General features: G+C 40.4%; 1 protein-coding gene and 1 pseudogene across 4 annotated transcripts in view; both read right to left on the bottom strand.

The window, feature by feature from the left end:
* Positions 1 to 927: 927 nt before the first annotated feature.
* CLEC1B (C-type lectin domain family 1, member B) overlaps positions 928 to 19,195 on the bottom strand; it is a 32,989-nt gene continuing 14,721 nt past the window's right edge. For 3 of the 4 annotated variants that reach the window (XM_017343249.4, XM_089303289.1, XM_089303288.1), the window contains 6 exons: positions 18,673 to 18,778; positions 16,287 to 16,367; positions 8,545 to 8,691; positions 5,430 to 5,581; positions 3,620 to 3,732; positions 928 to 1,463 (listed from right to left, as the gene is read on the bottom strand). In XM_017343249.4, coding sequence (XP_017198738.3) covers positions 1,346 to 1,463; positions 3,620 to 3,732; positions 5,430 to 5,581; positions 8,545 to 8,691; positions 16,287 to 16,367; positions 18,673 to 18,778 — 717 coding nt within the window. In that variant the 3' untranslated portion in view covers positions 928 to 1,345. The remainder of the gene's footprint in view (positions 1,464 to 3,619; positions 3,733 to 5,429; positions 5,582 to 8,544; positions 8,692 to 16,286; positions 16,368 to 18,672; positions 18,779 to 19,195) is intronic. The other variant, XM_017343250.4, reaches the window with a different exon arrangement.
* Positions 1,472 to 3,471, bottom strand: LOC100339231 (protein MEMO1 pseudogene; annotated as a pseudogene).

The following is a 19,195-nucleotide window of genomic DNA, read 5'->3' as shown; positions in this document are numbered from 1 at the left end:
GGAACTTTAAAAGCAGGTCACCAAGCTCTCCCTCTAGCTGTATCAGCATTGCCATGGGCCCGTGGATTCCCCTCTCACTGGTTTGCCAGGGCAGTGTCTTCCTCCCCATCCAAGCTTCCATTGTTTTCTATTGTTTATTTGTTCCCTCAGCATGGGTCTGGACGATTTCTGTTGCTTACCCTGGGTCTCCTACTGGGGTCCCCTCAGAGCTCTGCCCTTTTTAAACATTAATTTCACCCTGCATAAGTCATATTGTCCTGTCGTTATTCTGCCACCTTGGAACCCCTTCCATTAGTTTTAAAATAGAAACCGTCTCCAGAGAGTTACTGATAGTTTTTATGGGGATCTTCCTTTCTCAATGTTCTTGCAGGAAAAGGGGTCATTTACACCTGGAACATGCAAACAAGGTTCATGCCTAGAGATGATCAATGATTTATCCCAGACAGCAATAGCAAGCACTGAATAGTGTTCAACTCTATGCAAAACACCGTTCTCAACAATTTACACCTGGTCGTGAGTTAATCATTAATATTTTGAAGCAAGCCCTGTGCTGATTTTTGCAGTGAGGAAATTGAAGTACTGAGAGATGCAGTTAAAAGTACTGAAGTATTAATCCTGAGAGTCCAGACCATGAGTCCATCAACTTTTGAGTAATAGGAATGGCCGGGGAGCGGAAGGAAGGAAGCTCACAGCTGACCTTTCCTGGAGGACACACTGACACAGGATCTTGGCCATCCCTTCACTCATGTGAAGTTCTAGCAGTTCACTGCCACAACCTCCAAAGAGTCACAAGCTGCAGATGGAAGCCTGCCTCGCTTTCAGCTGTGAAATCTGTATCTCTGTTCTGTATAGCCATATCCTAACCTATCAGTCCAATAATATAGTGCCTGGGAGCTCAGAAAATGTATAGAAAGATCTGGCAGACTGTGCACTTAAAAGATCAAGTTTATTTGGTTATTTAAAAAATACCAATCGGCTATCACTGCATCAACTCCTCAAGTCACTTATGGATTTCTAGGTGGACTCAACAGCCACTTAGACTCTATGAAACAGGAAGGATTTCCTCCATTTGTTCTCAGTGCTACAGGGTTTTACCCTCCATAGCTCTACATCAGCTTTATTCTTGGCAATTTGAACAACATCAAATGAAATCTGGAAGGGACTGAGGAACATCACCAAATGTAAATACAAAACCAAGTGTTGGGTCATAGGTAGCTGATTTCACAGCCTGCACGTCAGGTTACTGCTGTTTGCTGTTGGGCTTTCTGAACAGGTTTTTCCATGGCGTTCAATATACAAGTGTATCAAGATCACTTTAAGCCCTGTTTCTTTCAGATGGAGGATCCTATGCTCGTCTCTCACAGATCAAATATTTCCAGCTGCTGCAGTTGCTTGAAAACAGGGAATTGCTTTTGAGGTATCCACAGACCTGGTTAGTTGACTGGGGCTGGTCTCTTGGCAACCTGGAAAGACAAGTCAGTGTGTCGGAGGTTAGATTTGAGGTTTGCAGGGATGCTCTCAAGGTGTGCAGCCCTTTTGCTTTATTTTGTTTTCATATGGCACCCTCCTGTGGTGGTTTCATTTCTACTTCAAGAACAGCTGTTTCTCCCAATAAAAAATAATTAATAGAAAATAATTTCTATAATTTGAACAAACCACATATACAGGGGAAAAAAGCTAAGTATACATAAAGAAGCTCTCTCCTGAGCCCTTTTTAAAAATTTCTTTATTGTTACTTCATTTGAAAGGCAGAGAAATGGAGAGAGAGAAAAATAGAGAATCTCCCATCTGCTGGTTTACTCCCCAAATGCAGGTAACAGCCAGAGCTGGGCCAGGGTTGAAGCCAGGAGCCCAAAACTCAGTTCAGGTCTCCCACATAGTTGTCAGGGACACGAGTACTTGAGCCATCAAAAACCAGCAGCTTCCCAGAGTGTGCATTAGCAGGAAGCTAGATTGGAAATGGAGAAGCCCGATTCAACCAGGCACTCCAATATGAGATGCAGGCAGCCCAAGCAATGGCTTAACCCCTAAGCCGATCACTGTCCCTCCTAACTCTTTATTCTCAAAATACTAATGCATCTTCTCACCATTCTCCCCAGTTCTATCTGAAAACTTTTATCTGAAAATTGCTTAACAGTTATCTTTCTTCCCTTCAGCGTCCTCCAGACATCAAGTGATACCAAAAAAAAATGTATTTGACAATTATAGTATTCATGCAGATACTCATTTTGCTGTGAATTTCTACAGGATGGTAAAAGCGGGGCTGAGAAGGAGAAAACTTGGAAGCAATGAAGCTACTCTTAATTATATTAAGTTTTTTTTTTAGTTATGTAGCCTTTTATTAGCAACTAATATAGAAGGTATCTGTTGTACAATGTGGGTAGTAATTGACTATAATTGGAGACTTATTATATTCTAATATAAATCATTTATAAATGCAAGTTCTTTATTAAAAAGCTCCCACCCTCTTTTTTGTTTGTGTACAATTTGCAAAACTATTCTGAAAGTGGGAAACATGTGCACAAGTCTGCAAAGAGTGCAAATTTAGGGTATGGTAAATGCTTTACAAGTTACTTTCCAAAAGCTCTGCAGCAACTGGGCCTTTCCATGGTCATCTTTTTTGATCAAATTATTTCGATGCCAGCCTTCCTTCTACCATCCTAAACTATAAAGCATTTTTTAAAATGAGTTGAAATTAAAGAAGGACTACACTTACTAGAAAGGAAGAGAAGAAAGTTCTATTAGTCTGAAGTTTCAGAATCCCCCGAAACCAGGACCAGTATCTTGGGAAAGGCTAGGCTGAGACCGCAGACAGATTATGAGTGTGTGCACATAGCATCCCTGAGGGTTCAGAGCGTCAGTGGACTGCGAGGGCTCCAGCTGCAGAACTCACTGAACTGCCTTGCCAGTTTCTGCACTGGCTTCACTGGGCATAATTCAAAAAGGAAAAGCTCATATTCATTGCATTCTTCTGGAGCTCTGTGATAGCATTTGATTACACCCCGTGGGATGTCTTCCACATATAACACTATGGTATTTCTTCAAGTAATTACTAAAAGATACAAGGTCTAATTGCTCTATAATACTCGTAACCATTTTAGCGGGATATTCAGTGGATCCATAAATCTCCACCTGCGACTGATCATAGTAACTGTAACGGAAGCTTTGACCCCAATGACAGAAATCAGAAGAAACTACAGAGAGATTACTAGGAGCTACTAGATATTTACTGAAGAGTTTTCCGAATTCCTGTTCTTTTGACTCAGAACTCCAACCAGCACAGGAATAATGGTAAACTCATCCTTATGGCTTTCCATGGCTTTAGCTGTATAAGGCAAATGCATTTCAATACTGTGTTCATCTTCATCTGTTTGCAGACATGCGTTCAAACATTCCTGTCTTCCACAGTTCTCTGTAAATCTTTTGGTCAATATGAAGGTTATTCAGAGGTGTCCTATATATATCCACACTGGGATATGGATTATATTAGTTTTAATTTCAATCAGGAACCTGTAAAATTATCAAGCTGATTATGTTTCCCAGAGGAAATCCAAGGTATAAAATAAATAAGGTTTTGAATTATTTCATATATCTAGTTTTTGTTTGTTTTGTAACTTACAGATCAGAGGAAGGAGGGGAGCCATCTTCCCAAAGCCAAGTTCTGCGGACTTCATCCTGGGAGAGCCCTACCCAATAACCCATGCTCCTTTCAATCTTGCTGGTGATAAAATCCTGTAGGAAACAAGACCTGAACTGTGAGTTGAGAAAAACAAGCAAGCAGACAGACAGACAAATTCTACATCTCTCCTGTGAAATGCAAAGTACGACATTTTACTTAGCTAGAAATTAAGGGGAACTTGAGAGATGGACAGAGAGAGATGGGGCATTTTTTAAAAATGGGAATATACTTTGTAGACTGTTTCCTGTATGATCAAATAGATATCTAGTATGAAAATAGTCTTAACAGATTAGGTCTGGTGGGTAAAATATGTCAAGAAAGGTAAGTGTTATACTGAGCCTGAATCATCAGGAGCAACAATTTCCTTGACCCCGCAGTTCACATAGAATGCTTTTTCCTAAGTTACTTCAATATATGAAATAGTTTAAGAGATTCCAGAAGCAAGTTCACTGTAGGTATATTTTGTCAGAAGAAACATTTCTAATTTTTACCATCAAATTTGCACCAAAAATGAACCTGTAATTGTAATAATTTAGTTCAAGTCTTCTCGGTTCGCTGCATCTCCTTAGTAAATGGATTCCCCATTATTCTTGTATAAATGAATTGCAGCTAAGTACTGACTATAACAGGGATGTCTTTTTCATAAAGCCTGGGATGCTTAATTGTGTATTCTATTTCCTACATATTTATGGTAGAATGATTTCAGGGAAATATCATACTGTTTACTTATTAAGATGTTAGTAAACTAGGCTTAATGTCAATTAAAGATTTCACTTAGAAAGTATTTTTTTAACATTTACTTATTTATTTGAAAGGCAGAGTTTCAGAGAGAAAGAGGCAGAAAGATCATCTGTCCATGGGTTCACTTCCCTGATGGCCACAATGGCTAGTCCTGGGCTGTACCAAAGATAGGGGCCAGGAGCTTCATCTGGGTCCCCTCCATGGGTATCAGAGGACCAAGCACTTGAACCATCTGCTTTTCCCAGGTCATTAGAAGGGAGTGGACTGAAAGTGGAGCAGCCAGAACCCAAACCCACATGGGGGCCAGCACCGCAGCTCAATAGGCTAATCCTCTGCCTGCAGTGCCGGAACACCGGGTTCTAGTCCCGGTTGGGGCGCCGGATTCTGTCCCATTTGCTCCTCTTCCAGTCCAGCTCTCTGCTGTGGCCTGGGAAGGCAGTGGAGGATGGCCCAAGTCCTTGGGCCCTGCACCCGCATGGGAAACCAGGAGAAGCACCTGGCTCCTGGCTTCAGATCAGCGCGGTGCGCCCGGCCGCAGCAGCCATTTGGGAGTGAACCAACGGAAAAAGGAAGACCTTTCTCTCCATCTTGCTCTCTCACTGTCCACTCTGCCTGTCAAAAAAAAAAATATATATATATGGGATGCCAGCATCACAGGCCGCAGCTTTACCCACTACACCACAATGCCAGCCCCAATGAGTGTGTTTCTTAGAGTAGATTAGTATGTCACAAAACGGTATTCCCTTTTCCCCATCTCCTCCTTTTTTTAAATTAACTAAGGGCATAGAACTGAGATACTGCTCTTGACATCTGGATAATCAAATCGGATTTTTTTGTTTGTTTAAACAAATTATACTAATTCCTTCTTTGTCTTTTTGAAAACATGTATTTTAGCAAATATACTACTGTTACAAAATAGTAAAGATTTTATCTTGTGAGAATCTTTGCTTTCTTTTAATAGGGAACATGGTATTTCCAGAATGACAGGAGACCGTAAAATAGTTCTTACCATTTCTTCTTTGTTGTCTATATGTAGAAGACTGGAACCTGTCTTCCAACAATATTCTTGACTGGCAAGCCAAGTTTTCCAATTTGTAAAGACATAGTAGCAACTTTCTCCATTCTTAATCCAATTTTCTGGACAAGCACTGCACTTCTCGACTTTGAATGCAAACATTTTACTCTGTTATCATCATAAAATATTAGAAGCACATCTCCCCAAATAATTCTGCCTTAGCCCCAGAGCAGCTAATTAGTGCAAATAACAGTATTTAGCAATTCCAGGTTCTCTGAGGCCATATACTGTAAGATTTATATAATAATTTCTACATGCAGTAGATCTGTAAGAATTGGTTTAAGATAAAATTAATTTGAAGTACGTTTACCCAAATCTCTCACCTTCTATACAATGTTATCTTGTTATTTAAATTTCATTAACTTTCTTTTAAAAAAAGATTTACTTACTTATTTGAAAGAGTTACAGGGAGAGAGAGAGAGTGAGACAGACAGATAGTCAAAGAGATCTTCCATCTACTGGTTCACTCCCCAAATGGCTGCAACAGCCAAGGCTGGACCGGGCCAAAGCTAAAAGCCAGAAGTTTCATCTGGGTCCCCCACATGGCTGGCAAGGGCCCAGGCATTTGAAGCATCCTCTGCTGCTTTACCAGGTCATTAGCAGGGAACTGGATTGGAAGTGGAGCAGCTGGGACATGAAAAGGTGCCCATATGGGATGCCAGTGTAACAGGTGGTACCTTAACCAGCTATACCACAATGCTGGTCTTTCAATCTTTCCTTAAATTTGCATCCTTTATAGTCTTCACTTACCTGCTTACTGTTTAATTTCTGTTAATCTAAGTGCCCCAGTGTATAAAAAAATATGTTGAGCCATTAGATGGTTGAGTAATAAGACTCTAATCAATGTTCAAATTTTGAGGATTAAACAATAAAATATTTTATATATAATGGAAAGAACAAATAATCTGCCTTAGAGATTTGATAGCATGTAATTGAGGGAAAATGGAGGAGTATAAATGGACAATATGCTTATTTTAAGATTCCAATATATCTAAGAAGCAAGCCTTAATGTTTAATAACATTAAAGAATTCCATCTTAAGAAAAAATGTATTCACAAAAGAATAATCATCAAGTGCGTAAAATGTAAACCAAAGAGCAAAGTTTGTACACATGATTCTGGTACACTCTTATAGGAGAGATGTTAAAACTTCCAGAACTCATTTCCAGAGAGAGTTGTTCTATTTAGGGTGAGATATTGTTCCTTAGTAGTTTCCATTCCTTTAAGGCTCTTCTACATTCTTTGGAATCCATGCTAATCAGTGTTCTGATGGTATCAGGAGCATTGGCAATGGTATTGGAGGGGTTACAGAATGTGTTGGATTTGATTTGTAGGTCTCCAACATGGTATTGTCCCTGTATTCAAAGCTGATGGTTCAGGGGTGAGCCTAACTCATGTTTGTAATAGCCTGCAATGGATGAAAACATTGTTGGACACACAATGACTCTTCAAACACTTATTTATTAAATTTTAATCAGAGAGTACCATGGCAGATTTTCAACCTACCTCATTGGCAGTTTCAGCTATCGCTTGATACTGGGGGGAGGTAGTTTCTGGGACCCCCATGGACACTACAATCTGGATTCTCATGTCTCTTATATAACATGACACACTAGCTGCACATAACCTTCTCACAGCCTGCTGCATGCATCCTATCACCTCCAGATCAGCCTCAGTGTCTAATAGAACGCTTGCCCTCCACTTGATTCACACACATTCAGGATAGTATCCAGCAGAAGGTAAATTTAGGTTTTGCTTTTTGGAACTTCCTGAAATTTTTTCCAAATACTTTCTATTAGTGATTGACTGAATGCACAGAGGCAGAGTCTGCAGATATGAAGAGTTAACTGTGTTTAAGTGCTTTTCATTACCGGGGAGTGAGTTCTCATTCATGTGTACAAGTATTATCAAATGCTAACTAACAATTATGTCCCTTCATCTTATATCTAGGACAATATAGACTTAAATTGAGCAATAATATGTCACTTATGGTGACTTTGGAATAAATATGGTGTTGTTAAAATATTTGCAGCATTGGAAACTTGGGACCTAATAGCTTAGGTAATCATATAATACTTAACACACTGTACAACATGTAAAAATAGATCATTTTAGATTTAAAATGCCTCTAAGAAATATAACCAGTAAAACTAGAGTAACTTTATAGAATTTTTAAAAAGAAGTGAATCCTGCCGTTATAATAATTGTGTGGTAAATATTTTCCATGGTCAAAATGAATTGTATGCTCAGTTACTTAAACTTGAATCTAAAGCAAGACCTAGACTAATAATATTGGGAAATTTGAAGCTAGAATTAAATATATACTTAGAAATTTAGTGACTGGATCAAATAAAGTATTACTTTTCTTAATTTTTAAATCTGACCAACGAGAGAGAGAGAGAGAGAGAGAGAGAGAGAAATGGATTTTCTATTCGCTGCTTCACTTTTTTTTTTTTTACAGGCAGAGTGGACAGTGAGAGAGAGAGAGAGACAGAGAGAAAGGTCTTCCTTTGCCGTTGGTTCACCCTCCAATGGCCGCCGTGGCCGGCCCGCTGCACCGCGCTGATCCAAAGGCAGGAGCCAGGTACTTATCCTGGTCTCCCATGGGGTGCAGGGCCCAAGCACTTGGGCCATTCTCCACTGCACTCCTGGGCCACAGCAAAGAGCTGGCCTGGAAGAGGGGCAACCAGGACAGAATCCGGCGCCCCGACCAGGACTAGAACCCGGTGTGCCGGCGCCGCAAGGCGGAGGATTAGCCTATTGAGCCGCGGCGCCAGCTCTGCTGCTTCACTTTCAAAATGGTCTCAACAGCCAGGTTTGGCCAGGCCAGAAACCAGGAGCCCAGGAGCTTCATCTGGGTCTCCCAGGTCCCACATACTATTGAGAGCTGTAAATAAGATTGTCCTGAAGATGGTTCAAAATTAGGTCTCTCCTACTATAAAATCCTAACTAACAAACTTGCAAAGAATCCCCTGGGTGTCACTGTTCTTTTGAGGATTTGGGGCATGCATCTGGAACTGCATGGTAGAAACTGGTTTTCTGTCAATTACCTGAATTGAGACAGTTTTGTATGAGAGCCTGGCAGTGCTGCCTCTGAAGCAGAGGGTTACTCTTCCACCGGGTGAGGTTTACCAGTGCTCTGTCCTGTTGGCTCAGTTTCTCTTGCTGCTCCATTGCCATGATGGACACCTGGAACCCTTCAAACAACAGCAATCATTCCTAATAAAACACTGAGTTTCATAGCGAAACCATCTTTCAACCCAGACAAAAGACAACTACAAGCTACTGACTTTTAAGGCTTGCTTTTGCATTATTTTGTCTTTCTTTAAAATTCATATTGTTCAAGAATCGAAAGCCACAAAGGATGCAGAACAAACTGCCTCTGCCAGCCTTGCTTGCTTTATGGTGGACCTGATTTCATTTCCCTAAGGCAGGCAGGTTTACTAACTTTTTTTTTTTTTTTTTTTTTTGAAAGACAGTTACAGGCCGGCGCCACGGCTCAATAGGCTAATCCGCCGCCTGCAGCGCCGGCACACCGGGTTCTAGTCCTGGTCGGGGCGCCGGATTCTGTCCCGGTTGCTCCTCTTCCTGTCCAGCTCTCTGCTGTGGCCCGGGAGTGCAGTGGAGGATGGCTGCAACAGCCGGAGCTGCAACAATCCAGAGCCAGGAGCCAGGAGTTTCTTCCGGGTCTCCCACACGGGTGCAGGGGCCCAAGAATTTGGGCCATCTTCTACTGCTTTCCCAGGCCACAGCAGAGAGCTGGGTCAGAAGAGGAGCAGCCGTGACTAGAACCGGTGCCCATATGGGATGCCAGGACTTTCACCCACTGTACCACAGCGCTGGCCCCACCAGTAAAGTTTCTATGAATGCTCATGTGCAAGTGTTTGTGTGAACATACATGTAGTTCCTGTGTTGTAAGAAGTATCAAGGGGCTGGCTCCATGGTGCAGCAGGTTAATCCTCTGCCTGTAGAACAAGCATCCCATATGGGTGCCCCTCTTCCAATCCAGCTCTCTGCTATGGCCTGGGAAAAGCAGTAGAAGATGGCCTAAGTGCTTGGGCCCCTGCATGCATGTGGGATACCTGGATGAAGCTCCTGGCTCAGTGGATGAAAGAGTCTCGCTCTCTCTCTCTCTCGCTCTCACTCTAACTCTGTCTTTCAAGTAAACAAATAAATCTGTTTAAAAAAGAAAAACTGCTACAGTTTTCTAGACTGGCTCTACCATTCATATTCTCATCAGGAACATATGAGTTATTCAGCTTCTCTGTTCCTATACAAGCATTTCTTTTTTTTTAATTTAATTTAATTAATTAATTTTTAGAGGTAGAGTTACAGAGGGAGAAGCAGACAGAAAGGTCTTCCATATGCTGGTTCACTCCCAGATAACCACAACTGCCAGAGCTGGGTCACTCCGGAGCCAGGAGCTTCTTCTGGGTGTCCCACATGGGTGCAGGGGCCCAAACACCTGAGCCATCTTCCTCTGCTTTCCCAGGCCATAAGCAGAGAGCTGGATCAGCAATGGAGTAGCCGGGGCCGCAGGCGGAGGATTAGCTTATTGAGCCGCGGCGCCGGCACGCTGGGTTCTAGTGCCGGTCGGGGCGCTGGATTCTGTCCCGATTGCCCCTCTTCCAGGCCAGCTCTCTGCTGTGGCCCGGGAGTGCAGTGGAGGACGGCCCAAGTGCTTGGGCCCTGCACCCCATGGGAGACCAGGATAAGTACCTGGCTCCTGCCATCGGATCAGCGCGGTGCGCCGGCCACAGCGCGCCAGCCGCGGCGGCCATTGGAGGGTGAACCAACAGCAAAAGGAAGACCTTTCTCTCCGTCTCTCTCTCTCTCTCACTGTCCACTCTGCCTGTAAAAGAAAGAGAGAAAGGAAGAGAGAAAGGGAGGGAGAGAGAAAGAGAGAGAGTAGCCGGGACTTGAGCCAGTGCCCATATGGGATGGTGGCACTGCAGGTGGTGGCCTTACCTGCTACACCACAGCACCAGTCCCCAACATCTTCTTATACTTATTTTATATCTTTATATTCTCCTTGGTAAAATGTTTTTTCATGTTTTTTGCATTTTCTAATTGAATGATTTTTTTAGCTACTGAATCTTGAGAACTCTTTATACATTCTAGATTTTAATTTTTTGTCAGTTACTGGTTTGCAAGTATTTTCTCCCAGTCTATAAATTTTTAGCCTCTTGGTGTCTTTTACAGTGCAAGCATTTTAAATATTTGTACTGTTTATTTATATTTACTTAAAAAGCAGAGAGAAAGAGAGATCTTCCATCCACTGGTTCACTCCCCAAATGGCTGTAATAGTGGAGTTAGATCAGGTCAAAGCCAGGAGAGAGAGATCCATTGGTTCACTCCTCAAATGGCCGCAATAGTGGGGGTTGGGCCAGGCAGAAGCCAGGAGCGAGACACTCAATCCTGGTCTCCCATGTTGGTGGCAGAGACCCAAGTATTTAAGGGTGCACATTAACAGGAAGTTAGATCAGCAGCAGAAACAGAACCCAGCTGGACCTCTGATATAGGATGTGGGCATCCTAGTTGGCAGCTTAACCCCTGCCCCTGACTTAACCTTGATAAGTTCCATCAAGCTTTTTAATTTTCCTTTTATTAATCATTGTTTTGATGTCCACAGACTCTTTTGCCTACTGTCCCTGAGATACTGAAGATTTTTCCTATATATTTTTTAAAGATTTATTTATTTATTTGAAAGAATTACACAGAGAGAGAAGGAAAGGCAGAGAGAGAGAGTCTTCCATCCTCTGGTTCACTCCCCAGATGGCCGCAATGGCTGGAGCTGCACCTATCCGAAGCCAGGAGCCAGGAGCTTCTTCTGGGTCTCCTATATGGGTGCAGGGGCCCAGGCTTCCACTGCCCTCCCAGGCCATAGCAGAGAGCTGGATCATATGTAGAGCAACTGGGACTCAAACCAGCACCCATATGGGATGCTGGCACTGCAGGCAGCGGCCTTACCTGCTGTGCCACAGTGCTAACCCCTCCTATATTTCTTAAATGTTTTCTAATTTTATGCTTTATGTTTAAGACTGTGACCCATGTTGAATTATTTTTTTCTATGAGATTTGAGACTTAGGCTGACTTTTTTAATATAAATGCCCAATTTTTATAATACTGTTAAAGTCATTTTCTCCCATTGAATTGATTTTGCACCTATATAAAAAATCAATTAGGAATATTTGTATAAGTCTATTTCTAGGCTGTTGTATTTTATTACTTTATCTGTGCAATAAAACATATAGCCATGATTCATATAGCTGTTAAGTTTTGAAATCAGGTAGATTGATTCCTCCCAGTTTATTCTCATTTTAAAAATTGTTTTAACTCTTCTAGAAATCTCATCTCTATTCACATTAAATCTTTCTGAGATCTTTATAGGAATTGCATTAACCTTGTACAATTTGCTGAGGGAAATTGACATCTTTATAAGTTGGGCCTCCAATCCGCGGACATGCATGTCTCCATTTATTTAGATTTTTTATTTCTTTCATCAGTGTTCTGTAATTTTTAGCACACAAGTTTTGTATACATTGTATTAAATTGACATATGTCACTGTTTTTGAGTGTCAGTGGTACTGCATTTTTAACTTGGTGTCCTTGTGTTCACTTATAGAGAACACCATCAGTTAGGACATGTTGACCTTGTATTTGTGACCTTGGAGGCTATGTCACTTACATCTACTGTGCACAATTGGTTTAACAGAGTTATACAATTAATTTAGAATAAGTTCATGATATAAGAATAATAAGCTACAGTTATTAAGTGGACATATTATATAGGAAGAAAGGATGACATCAAGGAAATAAGTTAATGAATTAATAAAAAGATTTTTAAATGTTAGACCTGAGGAAGTGAAAAAAGAAATGGGGAAAAAGAAAAAAAAATTGAAAGAAAAAACAGGACAATGAATAGGCAGAACTGTAATGTTCCTCTTGAGCCACCAGGGGGTGTTAACCAAACAAAAGAACTGTGCCACCAACCAAATGCCACTTCTTACAGGGTAATGGAGTATCAGGAAAATGCAAATCCGATGAATATTAATTCACGTTGATTAAAATTAATTCTAGTTAGCTCTTCTTCAAAGGGAGATTTGTATACAGTTTGGCTGTGCTACTAAACAGAATATTATTGTGAAAGGGAAGAATATGTGAAAAAAAAATTTGCATTAGTGCTTTGTTCATCTCCACATTAACCAAGAAGGCAAACATAATACAACATTGAGTTACATACCCTGTTCTATTTCACTCATCAACTTGGATTATCTTCCTTCTTAGCAAAGGCTGGACTTAACCAGAGTGGGCATTAGGCCAGAAATAGGCTCTTTTTTCCTACTAATAATCTAGCACGTTTAGACATTGAAAAAGTAGTTTCCTGTTTAGTATTTGATATAATTTTAAATTTGGATGAGCTTTTTTAATATTAGCTACATATTAGATGTTCCCTAATACTACATAAAACTGGAACAAAACTGGAGAAAGGGAAATGAGACTTCTCTTTAGAGTTTTACCCTAAACAAGAAGTAAAATACTGTACCTTCATTTTGGTGTGCAGGTTGTGATCCTTTTTCAAGAAGTGAGGAATAAAAACTAAATAATATAATTACTGGGGAAATTTAACAAAATACTTCTAAGGTCCCTCAAATAAATGTATTTATTATGTTACATATGAGACCTATTTGATGAACTAAAAAGGAAAACAGTAAAAAAAAATGAAAAGGTGAATTTATTATAAATTATTTTGCACTCTATAGTTTTTAAATCAAAAAGTCAATTAGTGTAAATAATATGCTTAAAAAAATAAACAGAAGCAGAGGCGAACGTCGTGGCCAGGACAAGCAGTTATTGGTGAATACATGATAAAGCTGCTGCTTGCCTACATAACTGTTTGTCATGGTGACCAGCTTTATTTTTGAAACAGCTGAAGTGCTAAAAACGTCTGACAAGACTGAGGTGAAAGATAAAGTTGTGAACAACAGTAACAAAATTCAACAAACTACCGGAGAAAGTATTTCATGTTTGTACACCGACAGTGTATGTGTGCAGATATCATTAAGACAAAAGCAGAAACTTTCCTTTGTAATAATTTTCCCAAAATCACTGAAAGTCTCAAACACAGTATTTTTTTGTTAGGTTCCAATTACCCTCATCAAAGTAATACTTCTTTTTTCACACAATTTTTGTTCTGTGTTAAAATTTTTTAAAATACATTCTATATTTAGGGGATTAAAATATAAACCCACAAAAAGTAAACACTGAAAAACCTTATTCTCATCATTGTCACTGTAGGTCCCTCCTGCCTTCCCTTCTACTTATTTTTTATATATCCTTCCTTTGTTACTTTGTGCAAATTCGAAAACATAGTCCTCAAATGGTGGTACAGTATATACATTATTTTGAGTGTTACTTTTTTCACTTAACTCTGTTTTACGATGGCATTTCCATATCCATAAGGCACCCCCCTCCCCCTCTCCCTCTCCATCTTCCTCCTCTTCCTCCACTTCCTCCTTGGCTTTATGGCATTCCATTGTACCATTGTTTATTTAAGTGGTCTTTTATTGATGACAAGCATTTGGGTTTTTTTCCAGTCTTTTTTTTTCCCTATTGCTCCCTGTGCAGATTAATCTTTAGAAGAAATTTCTAAAAGTGGTGTTGCTGAGTCAAAATTAATCCAGTTTAAGATAACTCAGAGTATCTTAGGAACAGGATGACATGTATCCACACAGACTCAGTGGTTTAACCAACTGAGCTCATGTGCTAGAGAAGACAAAATTATGTATACATTGGACAGCAAGTATTTTTGAGGACATGGAAAAGTGTACAGTGTAGTCTTATAAAGATCCTTTATGTATATAATGTAATTTCTCACAAATAGTTTGTAGTTGGATACTATACATTTATTTTTATAGAAAAACCAAATTGTATATTCTATTTACTTGGCAATACCGCTTAAAGATGGTATATCTTCTATTAATGTTGCTTCTAATTAAAGACGTTTATTATATTTTTTCTACCTCAATTTGTTAATATTTTTACAACAAACATTGAAACTCATTATCCAGAATTCATATTTGAAGCATCATTAGATATTTTCATTGTGATTGAAATATGAATTCTTATATTATGGAGTTACGATGGTGCTTGGCAATTTTTCATTAAAAGTCCCCAGCTTGGAGGCAAGCATTTGGCTTTGTGGCTAAGATGCCCACATCCCATGTTGGAGTGCCTGTGTTCAAGTCCCGGCTCTGCTCCTGACTCCAGCTTCCTGCAGGAAGGCAGCAGGGATCTTAAGTAGTTAGTTCCCTGTCACCCAGCTAAGAGTGTGGCTAGAATTCCCAGGTCCCGGCTTCAGCTTGGCCCGTCCTACAGCATTTGAAGAGTGAACCAGCCAATGAGAAGGGAAGGTAGTAAGAGATATGGAAAGCTTTCTGGAAGTTCTAATCTTTCCAATGGGCTGTGAAATTTTGTTTGAGAAGATAGGGTAAGAATTGCTGATTGAGATCTTAGTAATTCTTAAAACATTTCTCTATGAACCATCAGGGAAATGAAACTCAAAGCATTAGGGGAGTCAGGTCAAGCTTTTATCCTTTGTGGAAGCAAATCTGAACTTTCCCTTCCCCATTCACAAGGTTTAGAGTTCATCCTCTACATCTGAGTCTCCAAGACAGAGACATAACTTGCCAAGGAATACAGAAAAGAAAGATTATGCGAACGGTAACCTCCATCTCTGTCTTCCGAGACATATTTTCTTTGTTAAAAAATATTTATTGATTTATTTATTATTTGAAAGGCAGAATTATGCAGAGAGAAGGAGATCTTCCATCTGCTGACTTAGTCCCAAATGCTCACAACAACTGGAGTTGAGCCAGGCCAAAGCCAGGAGGCAGGAGCCAGGAGCTTCCTCCAGGTCTCCCACATGAGTGCAGAGGCCCAAGCACTTGGGCCATCTTCTGCTGCTTTCCCACCACTTTGCAAGGAGCTGGCAACCAGGACATGAACAGGTGCCCATATGGAATGCTGACACTGCAGGTGGCTGCTTTACCTGCTTCACCACAATGCCAGCCCTTCCAGGCATATTTTCTTAGAGCCAGCATGGATGGTATTAGAGGTGCTTAGAGTTGTTTGTTTTCTGGAATCTGCAGCTCTGTAATTATTACATTTTATATGATATTATTAACATATATTAATATCATTAAATTATATCATGAAAATTTCACTTGCCAGACATAAACACATGTCTCCAATTTGGATCAAAAAGCATAAAGCAATGTGGTTAAGTAATAGATCAAGTAAATCTCTCAGGTTTGCATTAAATAATTTAAATTGTAAGTTGCCTAATGCACAATGTAACAGTTATTAAAATCTATAAAGTCAAGTTTAGAACAAATGCAAATTAGAAATGTAAGAGCATATTCAGAAATCTTTCAAATTGTGTACTTCAGCATTCTAACATGACTCACAAATTAAATCAGAATAAAAGCAATTATTTGTATTGTTTCCCAAAGAGACTTGTGGCATTAGAGTTGAGTTAACTAACATGCGCTTGATCATTGAAAGCCATCAGTGACATCAGACCATTATGTCAAATGTTTTATCATTTAAGTTAGGAAATCCTTATTCTACATCAGTTATATGCCCTCAGATGTTTCTTAATTTACTCCTCATCCATTTATAACTTGCAAAGGTTTTACATGGTGATACGTGCATTTCACTTTATAGATACAGCTATATGTAGTAAATAGCACAGAGACAGGTTGTTTTGAAGGTAGCCTTTTGTACTTACATTTGATGCCAAAAAAAATGGATGTTGCCAATAATCCCATGCAGGAAATACACAAAATCACCATCACGACACGCCATGCTCCTAAATGTGGAGTAGGGACATTGAAATTGAGTTACAGAAAGTAGAAATATGGGGCTGGGCTTAGGCTAAGATGAAATAGAATAAAAGAAGGAGTTAACACAGGGAAATTGAGAATTGTTGGGACTTGGAATTCTTAACTTTGTAGAAGAGGAAAAGGGGAGCCCTTTGCTTAAACTCTTTGAAATGCCAGAATATGCTGGAAAATGTCAAATTAGACAATAGTGTACTTGTATTAGCCTTATATATGATGTTGCAGTCTTGCTAATTATATGTATTCTTTTCAACGATATTTTAGGGATGATCACAAGTCAAGTGGTAAGCTTTCATTACTGAGAGCAAGAGTGCCATCTCACATTGCCCCCTCTCCAGTGTCACTTGAACATGATTAATTCAAAGATATTTTATTTTAAATATAAAATTTTGGATTTGGAACTGATTTTCCCATTAAATTTACCCATTCCAGGAAGGAAAAATAAGGAATGTGTGATTTGTTTGAGTCTTAACACTAATCAGAGAAAAAACAGCAAAATTTCTCTTTAGGAGGCAGACTTTGGTGCAGTAGTTAATTTAGATGCTGCTTGGGAAACCCACACCCCATATTAGAGTGCTTGATTTGAGTCCGCACTCCTCCACTTCCAATACAGCCTTCTGCCAATGCACACCAGGGAGGCAGCAGGTGCTGACTTAAGTAGTTGGGTCCCAGTTTCAGCTTGGTCCAACCCAGGTGTTACACACATTCAGTGTGTGGACCAACAGATGGAAGTACACACTCTCTCTCTGGCTTTTAAAAATTTATCTCTGGATAGTCTGGGTAATGGCCCAGCCCAAGATGCTTATGTCCGAATCCCTGGACTCCTTAAATACTTTGAAGATGTCTTTATGTTAAGGACTTGGGGATAAGGAGATCAGCCTTGCTTATCTGGATCCTCACAATCAGGAGTCGAGGAGGATGAAGTAGATTAGGATCATGGAAGCAGAGAAACACTTGAAGATGTTACCAGGAAAATCAACAAATGCTTCTCTAGAACCTAGAAAAGATGAGATAATAGATCTCCCCTTCAGCCCTGCTAATGCCTTGGTTTTAACCCAGTTTAGAGGTCAGAATAAATAAATAAGTAATTTCCTTTGCATTATCCCCCTAAGTCTATGGTGATTTGTTACAAAATTAATGCAGATATTAAATAATAAAAACAAGGGCAAGCATTTAGCACAGCTGTTACATCACCACTTGGGATGCCTGTATCCCATATCAGGTTGCCTGTCCAGTCCTTGCTCCACTTCCCATCCAGCTTCCTGCTAATGTGCACCCTGGGAGGCAACAGGATCCCTGCCACCCTCATAGGAAATCCAGATTGGGTTCCAGATTCCTGGTTTTGGCCTGGCCCAGCACTGCTGTTACAGGCATTTGAGGAGTGAACCAACAAATAGAAGAGTCAGTCAGTCTCTCTCTCTCTCTCTCTCTCCTTTTCAAGTAAAATGAACATAGATAAATAATAAAAACAACTGATTACTATAGCAGACAACTCAAGGCTGATAACATTTTGCCAGTTTCTCGACTTTTTTTTCTTTATTTCTTAGTATTATGAGATAATTTGCAGGCTGTTTTGCTCAGGAACTAAAATATTAAAATTATATGGTTTCTTTCACTGATTTTCCAAACTCAAGAATTCATTGGCTATTCCTAAAGGACAGGAAAGAAGTAGCCCGTGTTTTTCAGGTCCAGTGAACTTTTCCTTCTTCCCTTTACTTCCTCCTCCTCCACTTCACTTCATTTATCATAATATGTGTGGTATCAAACTCTTAAATTTGGTATCTCAGATTAGAAGAAATATCTTTGGGGGCCAGCACTGTGGTGTAGCGGGTAAACCGCTGCCTGCAATGCTGGCATCCCATATGGGCACTGGTTGGAGTCCCGGCCATTCCACTTCCTATCCAGCTCTCTGCTATGGCCTGGGAAAGCAGTACAAGATGGATCATGTCCTTGGGCCCCTGCACCCACGTGGGAGACCTGGAAGAAGCTCCTGGCTCCTGGCTTCAGATCAGCACAGGTCTGGCCGTGGCAGCCAATTGGGGAGTGAACCAGCAGATGGAAGGCATTCATATTCATTCATTCTCTCTCTCTCCCACTCTCTCTCTCTTTCTCTCTCTTTCCACCTCTCTCTCTCTCCCTCTCTCTGCTTCTCCTTCTCTCTCTGTTAACTCTTTCAAATAAATAAATAAATCTTTAAAAATATCTTTGGCTCCTAACAGAAGAGCAAACAAAATATACACATTAGTCTTACGCTAAATTGTGAGAACAGCTTACCTGAACAGGTGTGGGAACACGCACATTTCTGGGAAGAGTTTGGTGGTGGATTATCCCACTGAAGAGAGGTGTATATTTCTTCCTCGTGCATGTCTGAGACACCTGCCTGGAGGAAGCAGTCCACACAGTGGATTAGGAGCTGGTTGGTGAAAGAACTGAAATCAGCCTCTTTTTCATAGTAATGGAAAAATATGTTTGAATCTAAGCAGTAGATGCCTTTTCATCTGGAAAGTGGAAGTCTGAAGTTTAAGCCACAGCACAATTTGGTGAAGGGGGAAATGAAAACCTAATCCAAAACAGCCAACCAAAGAATATGTTATTGTTCTGATTCCCAAAATATGGCAGATGCTTTATTTTGTTTGTTCTTTTTTTTTTAAGATTTATTTATTTGAGGCAGTCGCCGCGGCTCACTAGGCTAATCCTCCGCCTGCGGCGCCAGCACACCAGGTTCTAGCCCCAGTCAGGGCGCCAGATTCTGTCCTGGTTTCTCCTCTTCCAGGCCAGCTCTCTGCTGTGGCCCGGG

The sequence above is a fragment of the Oryctolagus cuniculus genome, chromosome 9 (genome assembly GCF_051225735.1).
Source record: "Oryctolagus cuniculus isolate XC-2025 breed Fujian yellow rabbit chromosome 9, ASM5122573v1, whole genome shotgun sequence".
Classification (NCBI taxonomy): domain Eukaryota; kingdom Metazoa; phylum Chordata; class Mammalia; order Lagomorpha; family Leporidae; genus Oryctolagus; species Oryctolagus cuniculus.
The sequence above is the reverse complement of the archived record's forward strand: the minus strand, read 5'-3'. Positions and strand labels throughout refer to the sequence as shown.